The sequence below is a fragment of the Delphinus delphis genome, chromosome 17 (assembly GCF_949987515.2).
Source record: "Delphinus delphis chromosome 17, mDelDel1.2, whole genome shotgun sequence".
In the NCBI taxonomy this organism is placed as follows: domain Eukaryota; kingdom Metazoa; phylum Chordata; class Mammalia; order Artiodactyla; family Delphinidae; genus Delphinus; species Delphinus delphis.
In genome coordinates this window covers 41,002,423-41,021,956 of record NC_082699.1, presented here as the reverse complement: position 1 = coordinate 41,021,956, position 19,534 = coordinate 41,002,423, and the positions used below count along the sequence as shown (strand labels likewise).

The 19,534-nt window shown below is 48.0% G+C and overlaps 1 protein-coding gene across 2 annotated transcripts in view; it reads right to left on the bottom strand.

The window, feature by feature from the left end:
* Window positions 1-322: 322 nt before the first annotated feature.
* PTDSS1 (phosphatidylserine synthase 1) overlaps window positions 323-19,534 on the bottom strand; it is a 64,491-nt gene continuing 45,279 nt past the window's right edge. Inside the window, exons 8-13 of one of the 2 annotated variants that reach the window (XM_059994937.1) lie at window positions 19,390-19,502; window positions 16,102-16,167; window positions 12,138-12,237; window positions 3,399-3,467; window positions 2,582-2,651; window positions 323-759 (exon numbers count right to left, since the gene is read on the bottom strand). In XM_059994937.1, the coding sequence (XP_059850920.1) occupies window positions 650-759; window positions 2,582-2,651; window positions 3,399-3,467; window positions 12,138-12,237; window positions 16,102-16,167; window positions 19,390-19,502 (528 nt within the window). In that variant the 3' untranslated portion in view covers window positions 323-649. The remainder of the gene's footprint in view (window positions 760-2,581; window positions 2,652-3,398; window positions 3,468-12,137; window positions 12,238-16,101; window positions 16,168-19,389; window positions 19,503-19,534) is intronic. The other variant, XM_059994938.1, reaches the window with a different exon arrangement.

Below are 19,534 nucleotides of genomic sequence, written 5' to 3'. Positions count from 1 at the left end.
TTCCACCCACCGCTGTGTAGTTTCAGGTCCTAAAAAGAGGAGAAGGCTGCTGAAGTGTAACACAAACTCTCCCCCCCTTTTTTTCTCTAGGAAAAAATAGAGAAACCTCCCCCAGTTCAACCTCAGAGGTGGCTTCTGAAGGCTTGTAAGCATCCTGACATAAAAAATAAGAAACAACAAAATAAAAGACAGGTAAGTGGCCTGGACTTAAACCAGTCAGTCAAACGGAAAGGCAGATTCAGAAAAATAAAACCTGGTGACCAGTCCGTCAGCCGTCTGGTTGGCGCCCTGCCTGAGTGAAGATGTTTAAACTGCATCCACAACACACGCACGCAAGCACAGAACTGCTTCTGGCAACTGAGTAAATAGCTACCCTCTCCTTTGAGCACGGTCCTGCTACCGGTGACCACGTGCCAAGTGCTGAAGTTACAAGAGACACCCAATGGCGAAGGGCCCCCAGCAGTGGTCTGCCCCGTGTGGCCGGGTCTGTGGGCAACAAGACTTATGCTCTCAAATAATGACCCCTCCCAGCCCCCACTCCTTCCCGTTCACGCTATGCGTTTTGACCTCCCCGCAGGGAGGTCCAGCCGATTCCGTCCCCTCCTGGTTTGAGGCACTCCCTGGAACATCTTTGATTAACCAGGGTCCTTCATTTCTTTCCAACTCCGTTGGTGACTTTTGACTTGGAATGTCGATTCCTTCTTCTGGAAGAATGGCTCTCGCTGTTGCCTGGATGCTTGGGTGGGCCATCTTCAGAACCTGGCCAAAGGAATCGGGACACACCGTCACCGTACGCTGTGGGCTCCCGGCTCGGGGCTTCTGAAGCCTCTGATTCTGGTTCTCCCTGTCCGGGCCGCCCCACCGCTCCTCCACTGGTCCTTGTGCGCCATCTAGTGGCCTCGTTAATGAATCAAGGCACAGAAGCCCCGGCACTGAGCTAGCACAGCTGGGGCCAGGGTGTGCAAGCCATGGCTCCACAAAGACGGGAGCGTCCTGAGGACGTTTACGTTCACACCGTAGGGCGGATCGTGGTCATGGTGATGGGGACCAGAAGCGAGAGCACAAATAACATCGAAGCACAAAGGAGGGACAATGAAAACAAACCACATGGGTGTCGAGTCTACCTTAGCAATCAAAGGACGCATCAGCTAGGTGTCCACACCTTGACCTGCTACACACCATTGTTTCTAAATCCCTAAATGGGAATGGATTCTTGACTTGGCAAAGATCAAAGATATTACATGCCCTCAATGGTTGGATCTGGAAGCCACCTTTACAAATCTGCTGCTCATGACAGGCAGCCCCGGAGCCATAGACTGAAGATGCCACATGCCCTCAAGCAGCTCACGGTCTGCAGGGGCGGTGTCGTCTGTCACGCTCTATCATTTGTGTGGGAGCTTAGAGAAAGACGTCTACAGTGGCTGAGTGCTGGGCAATCATCAGGCATCAGCCAGGTGGAGGGTGGAGCCAGGGCAGTGGTGGGGTGAGGGTGGGCATTCCGGGTAGGGGTGTGTAAGGCCTGGAAGGTCATCGGAACTTTCTGGCATTAGGCTGGCTCTGCCCTCGGGCTGAGAACATGGCAAATCTCTGGCTTAGCAGCTAAGCCAAAAGGTTCTCTGCTCCAGGGCCCAGATTTTTTTTTTTTAAGCTGTCTGCCTTTCATTTAACTATATCTCTACCATTGCTTGTTTCTTTTAGTCTTTTCAGTGGAGAACCCGGAATTGCCATGGACTGATCTCTAGGATGGTTCTGAATAAGGGAGCCCAGGGGAACCCCTGTGCCTACCTCCATCAGCATTCCATAACAGGCTGCTGATTCAGGAGAAATCATCTCAGGGTGACCAGCACTCGGTAGTGCTGGGGACAGCTGTGATGAGCTTCACCCCAAAAGAACTCAGGAGAGCAACTGCCTCAGCAGTGTTTTCCCCTCCCTTGTCCCCGCTTCTCCGAGCAATTCTGTGGGTTAAAATTCACGGTCCCTGACATTCAGTTCTCTTCCTTCAGTCAAGCCCAAAATCAGCTCATAACTGACATGGAATTACTATCCAGTGGGTCATTGTTCTACGAGTCAAATTCTTTAAGATAACCAGGTGGCCCCAAATCTTTCCAAAATGCTCCTCGGAGAGAGGCCAGTGGGAGATCCCTGACTACACTGTTGAGATCCCCCTCGTGCTGGCCTATCTCTTGAATGAACACGATTAAGTCGATCCACCTCTTCGGAAAGCTTTCTCCTCCTGGCACACAGCTCTTCCTAACGCTTTTCACTCACGGTGAAAGCCAAGAGGAGGAACATCCCCATCAGGATGCTTGAGACAGTGGGATCTTGTTACGTTTTCCTGTCTCAGAAAAGGCAGAACCACGTGGCACCTCTTCCTATGAAGCAAGTTTCTTGGGCAGAACCTGTGAGCACTTTGCATGTTTCTTAATAAGTAACAGGAGACGCGCGATGAGTAGGTTTGAGACCCTTCAGGGCATATATTTGTCAACATTCGGAAGATAAATACTGATGCTAAATCCCTTTACTGGGCTTTGGGAGGGAGAGGACCCAGGAGCGTTTTTAACAAAGAGCAAGAGAGAGATACCTTTTGTACCTTTCCCGTGAGGCCAGGAGATGTCAGGGCTGTAGGTACCATCTTCACACTCTGAGTAGGTCTAGGGAGAGAGGCAGGCTTAGTGGTGGAATTTCAAGTGCTCCCGGGAGGAGGGGGACCAGCAAACAAGCGAGGCTGCTCAACCCTGGCCTCTCCCGGGCTGGGGATCCCCGCCAGCAAGTGCAGGATCACCTCACGCTTATGCTCTCAGCTATAAGATCAAGGCTATATCCCAGGGGATGCAGATTACATCTTCTAGGAAGCGCCTTTAGCTCCTTAGACTAAACGTATGAATAAAGGATGAAAGCTGTTATTTTTACTTAAAAAAATAATTACAGTTGGCAAGACTGCTACAGCATTTTAAGCCCACTCACATCTATCCTCTACCTTAATCTTCATCTACTATGAAGTGGGCAGGGCAGGAGTTTCCGGATGGGAGCCCGAGGCTGGGATACAGGTAGAGGCCTGGACAGAGTGAAAGACCTAGCTTTTCAAAAACTGCTCTGGGGCTTGACATGCAATTTAAAAAAAATATATATATATATAAACAAATAATTAAGCTTTAACCCCCTTAAGAAATGAGGATAAAAGTCCTGACCTATTGAATAGGGCAGTCACACGTAAGGATGGCAACTGATAGGAAGTGAATTCTGCACTGGCTACGTTTCTAAAGCAGGGAGGCTGACACCCGGCTCTCACTCTCACTCTCGTACATGCCACATCCTCACGTGCATGTGCTCTGGGCTAAAGCGCTAAGCAGGACGTGGTTAGTTTAAATAAAAGGCCATCTCCACCTTCCATTCTATACCTTTTCTCGGTGACCATAGTGCTCTGCATACCAAACCATGCCGTACAGACACAGGAAGGTAGTGAACGCCTGGAAGAGAAAAACAAGCACAAAACCATTTTATAAGTGAGGGTGCACCAAAGAATTCCACTTCCCGGAACTTCAGGGTTTCAATGGGAATTCATACACGATGGCTCGACGCATTTCTGCCTTCTCTCCCGGGATGCCGGTTACAGAATGGCTGGATGCGACAGAGGTGAACCCCGGGGGGCAGCACCCCTAAAGCTTTCGGCAAGAAGAGCTCCGATGAGGCCACAGTTACCACTGTGACTCCACTGTCAGAGTGAAGATCATTTCTAGATGTGGGATCAGGTGGGATGCATTTTCTGAACAGCTTTGCAGGTTCTGCCTAAGAGGACGGATAGGACTCTACATTGTATTTCTTTTTTTTCTTTTTGGCCTGATTTTCACAGCCTATCCTCTGCACCCTGCCGCCCATCACTGGAAAGAGTTAAAAGGACTTAGCTTGGGCTTCCCTGGTGGCACAGTGTTTGAGAGTCCGCCTGCCGATGCAGGGGACACGGATTCGTGCCCCGGTCCGGGAGGATCCCACATGTTGCGGAGCAGCTGGGCCCGTGAGCCGTGGCCGCTGAGCCTGCGCGTCTGGAGCCTGTGCTCCGCAGCGGGAGAGGCCACAACAGTGAGAGGCCCGCGTACCACAAAAAAAAAAAAAAAAAAAAAAAAAAGGACTTAGCTTGTCAGCTTCTGAGGGGAAGAGGATTTCTGAATGAAAAAGCAGTTTCATTCAGTCTGGGGTCACAGTGGTGCCGGAGGGCATTGAGGACACACACCCACGTGTAGGTGGCAGACCCCAGCAGGACACCGCTGCCCTGGGCTTGGCGCTGCTTTTTAGTCTCAGTGGCCCGACTCTGACCCCAGTTCTGGTTGCTTTTGTTTTTCTCAGTTAAGTAGATAGGAAACTAAAGCGAAAATAAAAATGTCTTGTGAGCCCTGGTGTGAAAAGAGAAGGGCGTGGTCCATGGGTACCCAGAGGCCAGGATCACCTCCGCTTCCCCCCATGTGTGCCCCACTGGCCCCCCTGCACCCTAAATTATACTCTAAGGAAAAAAATAGCACCTAAGAATCCAAAGTTTAAAAATATGTCAAAAAACTACAAGTTGGGGAAAACTTCCTGGCTGTCTGGACTAAGCAGTGTGTTGGGCCAGGTCCTCCAGCCAGGCCTCCCCTTCCCCTCGCGACTGTAAGTTAATCACCAAAACTCAACCAAACCAAACTGCCCGTCCTGCCATGACATTTCTTCAGAATTCCTTGATTTAGGAACCCATTGACAGTGAATCCTCTTCAAGGATTCCTAACCTCCATCTCTTCCACTGCATTTCCTCTTGGGGACCTGTCACCTTGACCCAGTCATGGGAACAGTTGTGAAATCATGATGGACTCTTCCCTTCTTGAATAATTTTAATTCTTTCTCAGAATCATAACTTTAGATCTAGAGGCATTGCCTCAGAGATCGTTAATTTCAATTCCCCTCATTTCACAGCAGGGGAATGAAGGCTCAGAGGCGACTGCCTTCTCAAAGACACACAGCTAGAGTGTGGCAAGACTGAAGCCAGAACACAGGTCTCTTTATATCCCTGGATCACATTTCAGGGATGGCCATCGAGATAAATACTGATTTTATGCCTACACATCTTTATATCTCTATTGATCTGTCCACTCATCCATTCCTGGAGGAAGCAAAGCATCATGGGAAAAGCCAGTCCCATCCCATCCCTCTGCACAGCCCACAGCCTGGAGGGTAGAGCCAGGACTGCAGGGAAGGCTGGGCTGTGCGTTCTCATCACCGCAGCTTGTGGTCCAGCCCTGGCCCAGTTCCTCAGGTCAGTGACGTTCACTGAGTGTCTGCTGGGCGCACAGAGTCACCTTAAGTCTCAAGAAAGAAAGGAGTCCAAGCGCTCCAGCTGGCCATTCTCCTTCTACATCAGTGAAGTGTGACTAGCGGCATGGTGGAGAGGTAACATGAAATATAAGAAGACCCACTAGTTCATTTTATATTAAATCCATATACAAACTGGTGTAAATTAGGAATTTTTTTAAAAAAGCTCATATCCCCCCCATCAAAAAATTAGGCAATGAATGAATATATTCAAATTATAGAATGAAAACTATTTCTAATCTTTAACATATTCCAGTACTTGTTCAGATTTCTAATATACAACCACGATTAAATGTACGATTTTCACGGCATGGCAAGAGTGGGAAGACTAGAGCATCCGCAGTGTGTAAACCTATGTATATGTCAGCTCCTTGACAAAGAGCAGAACAGGTCGGCCTAGGTTTCACAGGGAGGGCAGGGAGGACAGGTTCCACCTCCGTGGACCAGTCGGTGGCTGTGCGGTGGCGGGGGTGGGGGGTGGGGGCAGCGCCGCGCCGCTAGACCATGGGAGCAGTCAGGGCTGGGCTGGCTGTCACTGTGCAACCCGCCCACCAGAGGGCAGGCGTGTGGGGCTCTTCCTCTTCGTCCCCCAGCTTCCTCCCTTCCCCTGGGAGGGCAGGCGGGCAGCTGGGGCTGCTCCAGCAGCAGACAGCTGAGCAGAGCTGGCTTTGCAGCGGGGCAGGCAAACACTGGCAGGTGCTGGGAGACAGATGCTTATCATCACGATCGCCAGGCAAAGGGCCTGCCGCAGCTGCCAAGTTTACCACTTCACCTGGGTACAAGAGGCCCCTTTTATACACTTGTCCCAGGAGACAAAAGCGTGTAATTTATGGGTTTGCAATCACACCTGTGGAAATCTAGGCAAGCACCCACTTAAAATGTCAAGGCCTGGATTTAAAATGACAGTTGTATGGATTCTGTTTAAATAAAAGGAAGAAAGAAAGAGAAACGTGAGGGCTGAGAGCCAAGGCAGCACACCCCCCCCCGCCCCCCCGGTGTGGCTTCCACGCTATGGTAAGGTGTGCTCAAATTCACCCCGACTGATCAGACAACTGGTGCGGGGGCAGCTTATTAACCAGCATCTGGGAGCTTTACTTCCACACTGATCTCAGATTCTGTGTACGTTCTCCTACCAGGCAAGGCGAATAATTGGGGGCTTTGTTTCTCTTAGTGTGGAGGCCTGGCGTAACTCAACGCTCTCTTACTCAATAATGTTTGCCTCACTCCTAAGATTGAGACCAATCTTGATCTCTAATAAAGGCCATGATTATAAAAATGTGCCAGGACCTTATTTCCACTCTTTTTCTCTAACTGGTAAATGTGCAAGGCAGTGGGGACCCCTAATCATCCCAGCCAAAGGCCTCTTTTCAGGCCAGGTCCCCCTCCATGGCGTTCATCACTGCTAACACCAACTGGGGGATTCTGCTTATCTTCAAAGTCCTCTTTCCTGTGGCCGTTTCTTGCCCTTGGCCTGGCCTCTAAAATGTGGCTGCTCCCCAGACGCCATTCTCAGCCAGCTTCTCCTTCCCACACTATGTCCCCCGACTCTTACCGACCCAACGGCTCCAACCGTACCCTACACACAGGTGCCTCCCACCTCTTTCACCTCCAGCGCCGACCGAGTCTTTCCAGTGCTACTGGACAGACCAGAATTTCCAATGACACAAGACACCTTCACCTGTAAAATCTAAGAGTCCCTCACACCTAACTCATCTCCTTTCGAGGGGCTTCTCTGATATCCTCCAACCTGTTACTAGCACCAAAAGCCACCAGTGGCACAAACAGGAAAGCCTGGGGTTGCCCTTCCCAGCTCTCAGAAGGGGACATCGTCTATCGAGTTGGGCTCTGTAGCTCTCAGATCCAGCCCTTTCTCTGCATCTTCAATGCCGCTGCCTTGGATAGGTTCTCACTGAGGTCCCTCCAACACCCTCAGGCTCAGCCCTTCTCCAATCTGCCCCCCCCCATACTCTCCCACCCTCCAGCTGCCCCGTGAGACAGTCTTTCCTCTGAAAAACCTTCGAATCTCCATCCAAGACACACAGAGCCCATCCTACGCAGACGACCCCCTCTGCCTCCAACTCGCTCTCCTTCTTGCTCCCCAAACAGGTCGCTGTCCTCTTGTGACGCTGGCACGGGCATGGCTTTGAGTCTTTGGACATGCTTGTCTCTCAACCTGCCTCTGTGTGTCCCGGTCTTTGTCCCTTGACCTCAGTCCTTTCTCCTCCCTGCGTGTGCCGAGTGTTTCCTGTGCTAGCGTCCGTGGGGACAAAAGGACAATGGAAACTTATTCTCTGTGAGCAGGAAGTACCATGTGGAGGAGACCGATATAAATACCCCAAGTTACATCACACTGGCGCTAGAACTAAAAGAAACACGTACGAAATGCGGCTGGTCCCCCGAGGAGGGGTCGTCTAGTCTGCCTCGCAGGTGAGAGCGTATTGCATGCAGGACACGGATTTAAGTTTGGTCTTGGCATTAAGATTCACCAGGTAGAGAACGCAGGGAAAAGCACGCAGATCGGGCAGAGGAAGCCTCCTGGGTGAAGGCAAGACGACTCTGGAAGGATGGTGGGTTGAGGTATCTAGGAATAGTTTGGCGGAGCCCGAGCACGGGGTACAGGCGGTGGGTGTGGTGAACGATCCAGAATGACGGCCCTAAACACACAAGCACGACTTCCTGTCTCAGCTGGTAGGTCTGTGGTGGGGATGCTGTTCCTTCTTGCTGTTTCTGTCTACACGGAGGGGGCTTCCCTGGTATAACACTCCTGCTTTCCCTCACCCCTCGCCCCTTCCCCAGGGAGGTGCGAGTATCTTAACGGACTAGGGAATAACAGACAAGGAAGCTGGGCGTCTCCCTTCTTTCCCTCTGGGTGCGAGGCCACCAGCGCAATGTGGGCGCCCTGCTTCCTGGGGCTGCAGAGGAAGCGTGTCTGCTTCTGGGGTTCACTAATCCGAAGCCCCTTGTTGGCACGCACCTGAAGCTGATACCGAAAAATGTGGACTCTCAGTAGTAAAGCTGCCGTTCTGCCTCCATAGCCTTCGTCCATCCTGACTATCTCTAATTGCTCTGAACCTGGTGGGGGGAGATGCTGTACTGTTAGGCCCTCTAGGCCCCAACGATAGGGGAAATGATTCTACGCAGGGCAAAGGGGTTCCGATCGGAATTATGGAAGATCACTCCGGCAGCAGTGTAGGGAATGGAGGTGAAGGGCAGGATGGAGAAAATGGGTGTCTAGAGGGCAGAGGCAGTGGGAACAGAGAGGAGGGGCTGGAGCTGGGCCACCCGGGTGAATGAATAGAGCCGGAGGGCTGACATGGGGGCTGACAGAGGAGAGGAAGCAGCCGCCTGGGTCTTAGGCTGGGGCGCCTGAGGGATGGGGGAGCCGTTCACGGTGATCCTTTGTGATCCTGAGCACACATCACCTCCAGGAGCTTCACCCCAGCTTGTCTGCTGCTCTCTCTAGGGCTCCTCTAGCTCCGTGCACACACATCTTTCTTTTTGTTTTTTGCACACCTTTATTGGTGTATAATTGCTTTACAATGGTGTGCTAGTTTCTGCTTTATAAAAAAGTGAATATAACAAAGTGAATCAGCTATACATACACATATATCCACATATCTCGTCCCTCTTGCATCTCCCTCCCACCCTCCCTATCCCACCCCTCTAGGTGGTCACAAGGCACCGAGCTGATCTCCCTGTGCGATGCGGCTGCTTCCCACTAGCTATCCATTTCACATTTGGTAGCGTATATATGTCCATGCCACTCTCTCACTTCGTCCCAGCGTACGCTTTCCCCTCCCTGTGTCCTCAAGTCTGTTCTCTACGTCTGCCTCTTTATTCCCTGTCACTAGGTTCATCAGTACCGCTTTTTTAAATTCCACATATACGTGTTAGCATATGGTGTTTGTTTTTCTCTTTCTGACTTACCTCACTCTATATGACAGATTCTAGGTCCATCTACCTCACTACAACCCAAACATCTTTTATGATGTTTGCAATATAAGTAGTTTGCTTGTGTAATTCCCACGTGGACTTGGAGATCCTCCGAAGGGGGACACCTGTGGAGGGGGAGCAGGAAATCTCCAGCCAGACTATCTGGGTTTGAGTCCTGGCTCTGCCACATGCTACCTGTGTGACCTTAGGTAAGTGAGTGAACCTCTCTGCGCCTTTATCTATAAAAGAGGGATAATAAAGTACCTCCCCTCAAAGTGTAAAGATCAAATATGCAATTCATGAAAAGTGCTTCAAACAGTGTCTGGCACCTAGTAAGCATGAATAAATCTTCACTATCACCTACCTGTGTGGCTCCGGCACCAGGGCAGCTCTAACAAGAACGTGGCAACATGACAGACTTATAAGGGACTATGCTAAGCGATACAGAGACTGAGAAACGGGTCATGTCCTCAAAATAAGTTACTGTCACACAGACACCAAGGCAGATCAAAACTCACCAAAGTAAGGAGGTATAATGCTAAGTGTTTAATCAGTAAAACAGAGCGAAAGTCTCTACAACTTAGAGAGAGACTGGAGGAGCCCCACCGGCTGGGTGACCAGAGATCGCTCCTTGGACACGCCCTTGGGGAGACCTTTCTGGCTGCTGATGCCCCAGGGGGAGGCCCACAGTGGGCCGTTGTGAGGAGGGCCTTTGGCCCACATCCCAGGAGTCCCGCCTGCCTCAACCTCCCTGTGGTCCCAGCGGCGCCAGGTGAGGGCTGCACCCACACCTGCCCACCGCCATGGGTCACGCTACAATTCACAGAGCTGGGGTGCCCACGCCAGGCAGAAATGTGAGGAGCGCATGGTGAGATCTCCTGGCCCATCTGACACACTGCCCCAACCAATCCTTATATCTAGTCACACTGCAACAGAAAAAGTACTTCTGAGCGTTAATTCCGGAGCCTGAGTACAAAGGAGATCATTATTCCCTTTCATTGTTCAAGATAAAACAGGATAGAACAGGCTCAAGGTGCCCTGGCACAGTTAGGATTTCTAGCAAGTAACCCTAAAAATAGACACCACAAAAGGCAATAAGAAACACTTTTAAAAAAATACAGAGTTTAGGGGCTTCCCTGGTGGTACAGTGGTTGGGAGTCCACCTGCTGATGCAGGGGACGCGGGTTCGTGCCCCGGTCTGGGAAGATCCCACATGCCGCGGAGCGGCTGGGCCCGTGAGCCATGGCCGCTGGGCCTGCGCGTCCGGAGCCTGTGCTCCGCAATGGGAGAGGCCACAACAGTGAGAGGCCCGCGTACCACACACACAAAAAAAGAAATACAGAGTTTAGTTTTGCTCCCCGCCCCCACCAATTAGACCTGAATCTGATTAAGCCTCTGCATCCAGCTACCGATTTACAGAAAGTATAGAGGACAAAGAAATCTGTTCAGTTACAGTAAGGATGGAGTCAGTAAAACCAGACTGAGGGAAAATCTAGAAGACAAAAGAGCTTGTTTCTTCAATGTAAAGGAGAGAGCTAGAGACAGAGGGAAAACTGTAGATTCAAAGAGACCTTTTTTTTTTTTGCGGTATGCGGGCCTCTCACTGTTGTGGCCTCTCCCGTTGCGGAGCACAGGCTCCGGACGCGCAGGCTCAGCGGCCACGGCTCACGGGCCCAGCCGCTCCGTGGCATGTGGGATCTTCCCGGACCGGGGCACGAACCCGTGTCCCCTGCATCAGCAGGCGGACTCTCAACCACTGCGCCACCAGGGAAGCCCCCAAAGAGACCTTTTATTAAAAGGCATGCCAACCAACTGCAATCAGTGGATGTTGATTCAAATAAACTGCTAAAAAATACAAAATGTAAGGAAACATTAGAAATGTGAACGTTGATTAGCTATTTGACAGTATGAAGGAATTAATTCTTTTTCAGGCGTGATAATGGTATGGTGGTTGCACCAACCAAAAAGCATTCTTATCTTCTTTAGAGATACGTCCTGAAATAGTAAAGTGGGTCTGCTTCAAAGTAACCCAGGGTTGGGCATAGTGAGTATGGAATATAAGGACATAAGACTGCCCATGGGTTGACAACTGTTGAAACTGGATGATGGGTGCATGAGGGGTGAGCGACCCCCTATCTACTTCCACATATGTTTGAAATTTTCTACGATCATTAAAAAAAAAAAAAATCCGAGTTAATTTTCTGGACCAAGTAAGTAAAAGGGAAGAATCTTAAATGTAAAATAAGACTTTTCCCCAAAGTAACAAAACAAATTAAGAAGCGCAACGACAGAATTTTAAGCTAGGCAAGATCCTGCTTCATTTGAAAGAGGAGGGAGATGTCCCAGGACAACGGAGCTGGGGGCCCCCAGGGCTCTTCCCTTCTGAGAGGAAAACACATCCTTCACAGGCTTATAAAGTCGGCCGGCGGGGAAGAAACTGTATGGTCTGATTACCTCCAAAGACACCTCACTTGGCCTATAAACAACAGTCTGTCATTTTGTACATAAACCCTTGGACAGTAATACATATGTTACGGGGCACTGTAACTATCCTTGTCACCTCATGGCAGGCCTGACATTTTCAGCAAGTGTAGATGAATTCTCATAAGCGAAATAAATGAGAGTATGATGCACCTGCTGAGGGCATTTGACCAGAACCTGCAAAGGTGACCAATTGTAGGTGCCATGTGGTCCTATGTATTTATTCTTGAACTTCAGACTAGTGGCCAATCTTGCATTACTACAGTAGAATGTCCCGTCTATAAATTTCTAAGGAACCTTGGTACACAAGAGTGTTTTGTTTTGTTTTGTTTTAGAAGACACCATGGGGACTTTAACTAACACTTTTGGGTAAAAAAGTAATGACTTACCACACAAAGAAGCCAAAGCACAACATAGAGGATTTGGGTCTTAGAGAAGAGATCTTGTCCAAATTTTATGCAGACAATAGCTTCCAGGAAACCAATGACCCTGTTAGACAGAACAAGAGGTTAAATACGAATTCATCTTATCAGAGCTTATGCATTACCAGAAATATGCATAATTCCATCAAAAAGTTCAAGTGGTCATAAGATTTCTGCCCCAAACACTGGAAGCAGGTCCCCTACAAAATGACACTGTGCTTTCTTCAGGAATAATATATATTATTATATATACATACATATTTAGATTTAATTAAAAGTTTATTGTACTGTTACTCCTCTCTTCTTTTCTGCAGACTGTTTTTTTCAGAGCAGTTTTAGGTTCATAGCGAACTTGAGAGGAAGGTACAGAGTCCCTATACCATCTGCCCCGACACATGCACAGCTGCCCCCACTGTCAACATGTGTCACAAGTGATGAACCTGCATTGACACATCACCCAAAGTTCATAGGTTATGTCAGAGTTCACGCTTGGTGATGTACCTTCTATGGGTTTGGACAGATGTATAATGACATGTGTCCACCATTAGAGGGTCATACCGAATGGTTTCACTGCCCTGAAAACCCTCTGTGCTCTGCCTCTTCATCCCTCTATCCCTCCCCAGAAATAGTCAAATATTCTTTACATCTTCCTTCCTCACAGACTACAATCTCAACTCGTACGTCTTCATAGCTGGAGGCTGCCTGGTATCATCTAAGTCGGAGCTTATCACAATGGGTGGACAGTCACCCCCTTGGCTGGAGCCCTTGCAGGGCCAGGGAACCTACTACCTCTGTGGGCAGCTCCCTCTGCTGCTCAGTTTCTTTAGCTGTTGGGAAGTCGTTCTTTGTCTCAGGCTGGTACCTGCCTCCCTCCACCCCTGGTCCTAATTCTGCCCTCTGCAGTCATACAGGGGAGTGTGAGCCTTCCAGGAGAGTCTTTCAGTAACTTGAAGGCAGCAATCACATTCCCTCCCAGCCATCTTAGAATTTCCAGATTTAATATGCTCCAGTTCTGCTGATGATAAAAACCCTTTATCCTCTGCATCTGTAAGCAATTTTGCTAAATCCAAAAACGATGGAAAAAATAACTTCCATGTTTTCCTCTTTAATTAAAACATTAGAGAAAAAAGCTAACCTTGTATAATACAACTTCATCTATGAATATTAAAATCAGACCTTTATTAAGGTTCAGAGCTTGAAGGTAAGAACGGATGAGGTGAGGGTAACATAGCCGGTCACGTGATCCCAAAGACTGCCCAGGAACAGCGATTTCAGATAAGGCCACCTTAGGTGTGCCTCGATCACGACGGAATCTGGAGGGACTGGTCTTGCTGCACAGATAATCTCTAAAAAGGCAGGAAGAGGCCCAGAAGGCCCCCGGTCCCCTCCCTACTGGCAGACAGAGGTCACTGCCACGGTCAAATGGATGGACGGCTCTAAACAACGGAATGCCCAGAGTCAGAGGCACCTGTGCAAAGCAGAAAGTCTCCTGGACACGCCTCTAAAGAATCTGGAGCTGTCTTGGCCCACAGCCCCAGTGAAACAAGGTTAGGAGTGGTCGCCTGAATCTTTACAGAGCACCCCCTCTTCCTCCCCAGCTCCCCGCCACAACAAAGGCTGGCACGTTGGAGAGCAGGGCTGAGGTCGACTGTCACACTGAAGTCGAGGCTGTCAGGGAAGCAGCGAGGGCAAGGGCGCCTGCCGGCGGACACACAGAGCATGTGCGACCTCTTGCTGGGACGTCTTGCTGGGATGCAGGACTGCATCAGAAAATGTTAAGAAGAAGTGTGCCTACCTGCCCTTAACCAGACAGAACACCCAGAGCTTACTGTGAGAGGTTTCTGGGTATTCAAGCTGACTGAGGCAGCTTTCAAGAGCTTGGTGACCAGCAGACTAGACCTGTTTCTCCAACTTCTGTGATCTGAGACCCACGGCAGGAAGCCTATTTTTCACTGTGGCCCAGTACACAGACACACGCACACACACACAGACACACACACGCACACACACACGACTGAAACAAAAGTCACACAAAACTACCGGCCCCTTGCTCTGACATCTTCCGACTCTATTTGATTTTCAGAAAATGCTGTTCAGGACCCACTCAGTTGACTTCGTAACGAAGAAGAGAAGAGACTGGAGGCCGCGCCTCCTGTTTCACCGTCACGGGCTGACCGTGCTGACCGCCCAGAGGCAGCTCCTGCCCCAGTTCACGCGCCAGGCAGGTCTGCCCTGCTTGATTTATGAAGAGGGACTTGCTCGTTTTCAGCATGGCCCACTAGTTCTCAAGGTTCACTAACCTTGATGTCACCATTCTGGGAGGACTCGAGTCTCTATAATAAAGCATCCTAAATTAGCCAACTGACCTCTGCATCTCAGATCATTTGCGTTTTACTTTCTTTTACCACTTTTCAGCAAGGCGCAGTTTTCTGGAGTGGCGTTTGCCACCATTCTCTGCCCTTGATCCTCTCGGCCATTTCTCCCTCCACGGTGATTATAGTTTCAGACCGCCTGATCAGAAAAAAAACTTTGTTGTAACACTGCCTCTCCCTCTGATCTGCCGTCTCCTTTTCCTCAACAGGTAAGCAGAGAGTTCTGTGGAAAATATACCCACGCTCTGTAGAGTAAGACGCTGGCAAGGACTTGTAAACGTGAAGAGAAAAATGCCCGTGGAAAGAAGAGGCATGTGGTGAAAGAAGGAAGTGCAGGAAAGAGCCCCAGTCCTCGGACAAGACAGTGGGAAGGCAGCCCACCTTCCTCCTTCCTGTGACAGAAGTATATTAGAAACCTGGTAGATGTGTGAATTCTCTCTCCCGCCAGATCAGTAATCAGTGGAAATCCATCCTATCCATAGGATGGAAATTGAGTCCATCCTATCACCCTTTAAGCTACTTTGGGTAGGAAAATCAGCTTACATCACAGAATTTATGAGAAACAGTGACAACGGCCCTTTGTCTTTTGGAAAGAAGGCGGTGGGAAACTTGCCTAGATCAAACTTCACTAACTCCCCAGAATCTGGAGTGAGAGCTCCAGACACACACACACACACACACACTTGGAACGAATGACAATGCAACGTAAGCAGCAAGTATCTCTAAATAGTTGATGTCTTTGGATGATGTTTCAATACGCATGTAATACAGGGAAAAAAAGTGACTCTGTTTAAAAATCTGTTAGGGTTTTCATCAGATTTTCTTTATGCTGTCACACTCCATTTAGAACCTAGGTTAGGTCCTGAATGTAAGCTCCCTGAGGGACTGAACTTCACCTACAGGTGTGCTGGATGTCTCTGGAACTTCAGTTGCTAAATGGCATGGTGAGATGTTGATGGTATTGAAGCAGAAGAAGCACTTATTTGAGACACTGAAGAGTATCTCCCATTTAATATTGGGGGTTAAACTGGGTAACCCTTGCTTTCTTTCAAATCATTTAAATAGTTGTAAATTCAGATACAGCATTTGTATCTGTAATGAGACAATAAATTGTCACCATGTGTTAGTTTTCTTTGGGATAATAAAATTAGACCCTGGTAGACAGCAAGCAGTCAGTCGCTTTGTGGGGTCTTTCTGGTGTGAAAGTAACGTAAAATGTGGTTAAGCCCATCACGATATGTTGTCCCAAACTCACCATCAATTTCACAGGGAATTCATATAACTCATTTTCTGATTTATTTCAAGAAACAAGGTCTTCAAGTTCTACATGGGAATTATCTTTTGATTTCCTAATATTTTTTTAAAAAACAGTTTCTACACCCTCTTTGTGTAACTTGCCAATTAACTCCTCTAAATTTAAATCAGAAAAGGAATGTTAAAAATGAAAGACACACAAAAACAAAACTGCACTGAAAGGCACTTAATGTAGGGTTAAGAAATAACCCAAGAAATTCAGAGGCTAAAGTGGTTTTATATGTCCACGATAAAAGATTACTCACCCAAACACCCAGCACTGTGTTCCCACACGCTTGCACTGTGTGTCGGTGAGGTAAGCATAGTACTGTCTGAAAGAACAAAGGTGGAATTCACTGAGAGCTTCTGGAAGACCAGCAAGTCAATACAGAATTAAATCACTTTGACAGCGTGAGTATAAAAAATGTCTGCCTTGTTCCACATACTTGGGCTGCCTGGTCTAGTTCTATTTAAGGGAATAGGAAGCCAGTGCCTGTTGAAACCTTCCTGTAAGAGGCTAAGAATTTGGATCGGGTTGGAGGGGGATGGTTATTGGAGCCAGATTATTGGCAAAGGCAGTCTTGATTCAGACACAGACTCCCACAGCCCTGAGCCAAAGCCACCCCAGGTGGTGGATGCCTCAGTCTCCCTCCACGGAGGTGATGCCAGAAGGTCTCCTGCATGGTCACTGTCTCCTCTGGCTCTTTCCAGGATAAAGGTTGCTGATCATAACCAGGCAATAAATATATACATTTGTGGCTCTCAGAAACTGGAATGGGACTGTAGCTGCACCTCACTGTCACTGAGGCCAATAACTGAATGTTACTGACATGATCAGAAAAGAGGTGATGACATGGAGGTGAGAGGCTCAGTGCAGCAACCATGCAATAGAAATACAGTATGAGCCTCAAATGCAATTTAGAGTTTTCTAATAACCGTGTTAAAAAAGTAAAAAGGAACAGATGAAATTCATTTTAATAATTAATTTATATATAATCCAATGTATTGAAAACATTATAAAGAAGCATTTTATATTGTGTTTGCACTAACCCTTCAAGGTCCAGTGTGTACTCTACACATACAGCACATTTCAGGGTGACTGGCCGCACTCCCAGTGCCCAGTAGCCACACGTGGGAGAGGCTGCCTGTGGGACAGTGGAGGCTTAGAGTCTCATTACTGCCCCTGAAACTTAACTCATCATCTTCTGGTGGAGGTGGGTCACAGACTCCTTTGAGGGTTTGATGAAAGCTATGATAAAGGCACATAAAACATGCACACAGAATTTTGCATTAAACTTTGGGGGGTTCACGGATGCCTAAAGCTCATCCACAAACTATCGCCTCTGTACCCCAAAGTGAAGGATTGTAACTATAAAGAATTCAGGTTTTCCTCTGACTTCACATTTTCATTACCTAATTTGCTTTTGCTAGTTCAGCTGCTTTACTCATGGTGTCCATGTCCTACACTGCACATTATATTATTAGATTAAAAGAATGTTCACTCAAATATCTTCTCAAAGCAGAGTCATGTGAAAGTCTAAAAAGGAGATCTGGTATGTATGTATGATTTATACTGACGCCTATGAGCTTTCTCTCCCTTTTAGGGCCTGGCATTTGCTAATTGGGACCTAAAACCCATCAGAGTATTTCCGTCTTTCCAAGAAGCTTGTCAAACCATCTCCTTACATATGAATAGCCTCAAGTGGTGTAGGAACACAGAAAGTGGCTAAGTTTTAAACAAAAAAGAATTGTGTGGAAACCCGTAGGGTTTGGCAAAAATTTTAAGGAGCTCTCGAAAAGTCTGAACACTGGATTTTTAGTCTCTGGTCTAAATCTCTAGTTTTTGTTGTGAAATGTTTAACAATATTGAAATTTTCATGATGAATCGCATGTGATTTGCTGTTCTGTTTTATAAGACATTTCTTTCCCCACTTATTGACTTTGTTGATTGCTCGTAATTTTATGAAGAAACTGCTGCTAATCTTTCCTGAAAATAACTGGCAGTCTCAAATTAAATCAAATTTTAAATACAGTAGGGAGGCTCCAACCCACCAAAGGAAAATTGCATGCATGAGATAACTACTTCGACGGACCACTGGTCTATAAAGTGGCAAAAGCCTGCGGTTTACCAGCTGTTACTTTCCTGTTTTTATATATATATATATATATATATATAATAAATATATTTGTAATAACGAATGAGGACAAGAAAAGGTGCTAGCTGGGGGTGAGGGCTATGTCTGACCAAGGAAAACACCCACTCTCCCTGGCAAGTGAGACCTTCTACTTGTGTAGTTCACAAGTACATTACAAATAATGAATTAAGTTATACTACAGCTTCTGAAGAGCAAACTCTTTTATCTGCTTGGTTTGTATTTATATCAGCTGTGCAGAGATCTTGGGTGTTTCTACTGATCAATGCCGGTCCTCCACACTAGATATAAAACCCCAATGCCGGGCTTCCCTGGTGGCGCAGTGGTTGAGAGTCCGCCTGCCGATGCAGGGGACATGGGTTCGTGTCCCGGTCTGGGAAGATCCCACGTGCCGTGGAGAGCCTGGGCACGAGAGCCATGGCTGCTGAGCCTGCGCGTCCGGAGCCTGTGCTCCGCAGCGGGAGAGGCCACAACGGTGAGAGGCCCGCGTACCATAAAAAAACAAAAAAAAAAACCCCAAAAACCCAACAAAACAAAACAAAACCCTAATGCCATTTCCAAATAGGAACAATGAAACAAATGAAAGTGTTTTGCTTTGAAGTCCACTGGAATCGGTCCACGTCGGGGACAGTCTCTGAACACCGCCTCATCTCTAAGGCCCTACATGAGTCATGAATCCAGGGGAAGGAGGGCATGGACACCCATCCTTGTCCCTGTTGTCCTGGAGGACCACAGGAAGGACATTTTTTTTTTTTTTGCGGTACGCGGGCCTCTCACTGCTGGGGCCTCTCCCGTTGCGGAGCACAGGCTCCGGACGCGCAGGCTCAGCGGCCATGGCTCACGGGCCCAGCCGCTCCGTGGCATGTGGGATCTTCCTGGACCGGGGCACAAACCCCTGTCCCCTGCATCGGCAGGCAGACTCTCAACCACTGCGCCACCAGGGAAGCCCAGGAAGGACATTTTTAAAAGGAAATTAACTTAATTGGCTCTAAAAGAACTAATAAAGTCTCATTCTAAAAATAACATAATTTATTACTTCAATCCACCATAAAAACGTTTGTTAGTTTTCAATAATCTCAGGAAGAAAACCTTAGCATTTCTGTTACTCGTTTTGTTTTAAGTAGGATGCTACGGGGGAGAAAAGGACAGCAGTGAAGATCGTTAAAGGGGTTTGAAAATAATGGTGCAGTGCTGGTCTTCATGTTACTGAGGTCTGAGAAGCAAAACGTTTTCTTCATATTCTGGATGTATAAGTCTTTTTTTTTCCCCCTGGATGTATAATTCTTCAGAATGACATTTTCACGGAAAATCTGCTAGCTTATGTGACTTCCTTTATGCTACATAGGAGAATACAAAGCAGGTAATCATGCTCAATTGACGGTCATGCTAACACAGAATTACCTCACTGTGGGAGCCGTGATGCCGCCAATAAAGAGAATTCTACACCAACTTAACGGATGACTGGCTTGGAACACAAAGATATGTTTCAGGAAGAAGGTATTCAACTCAGTCAGCTGCAAAAGAAGGAGGCGAGAGTCAACCTGGT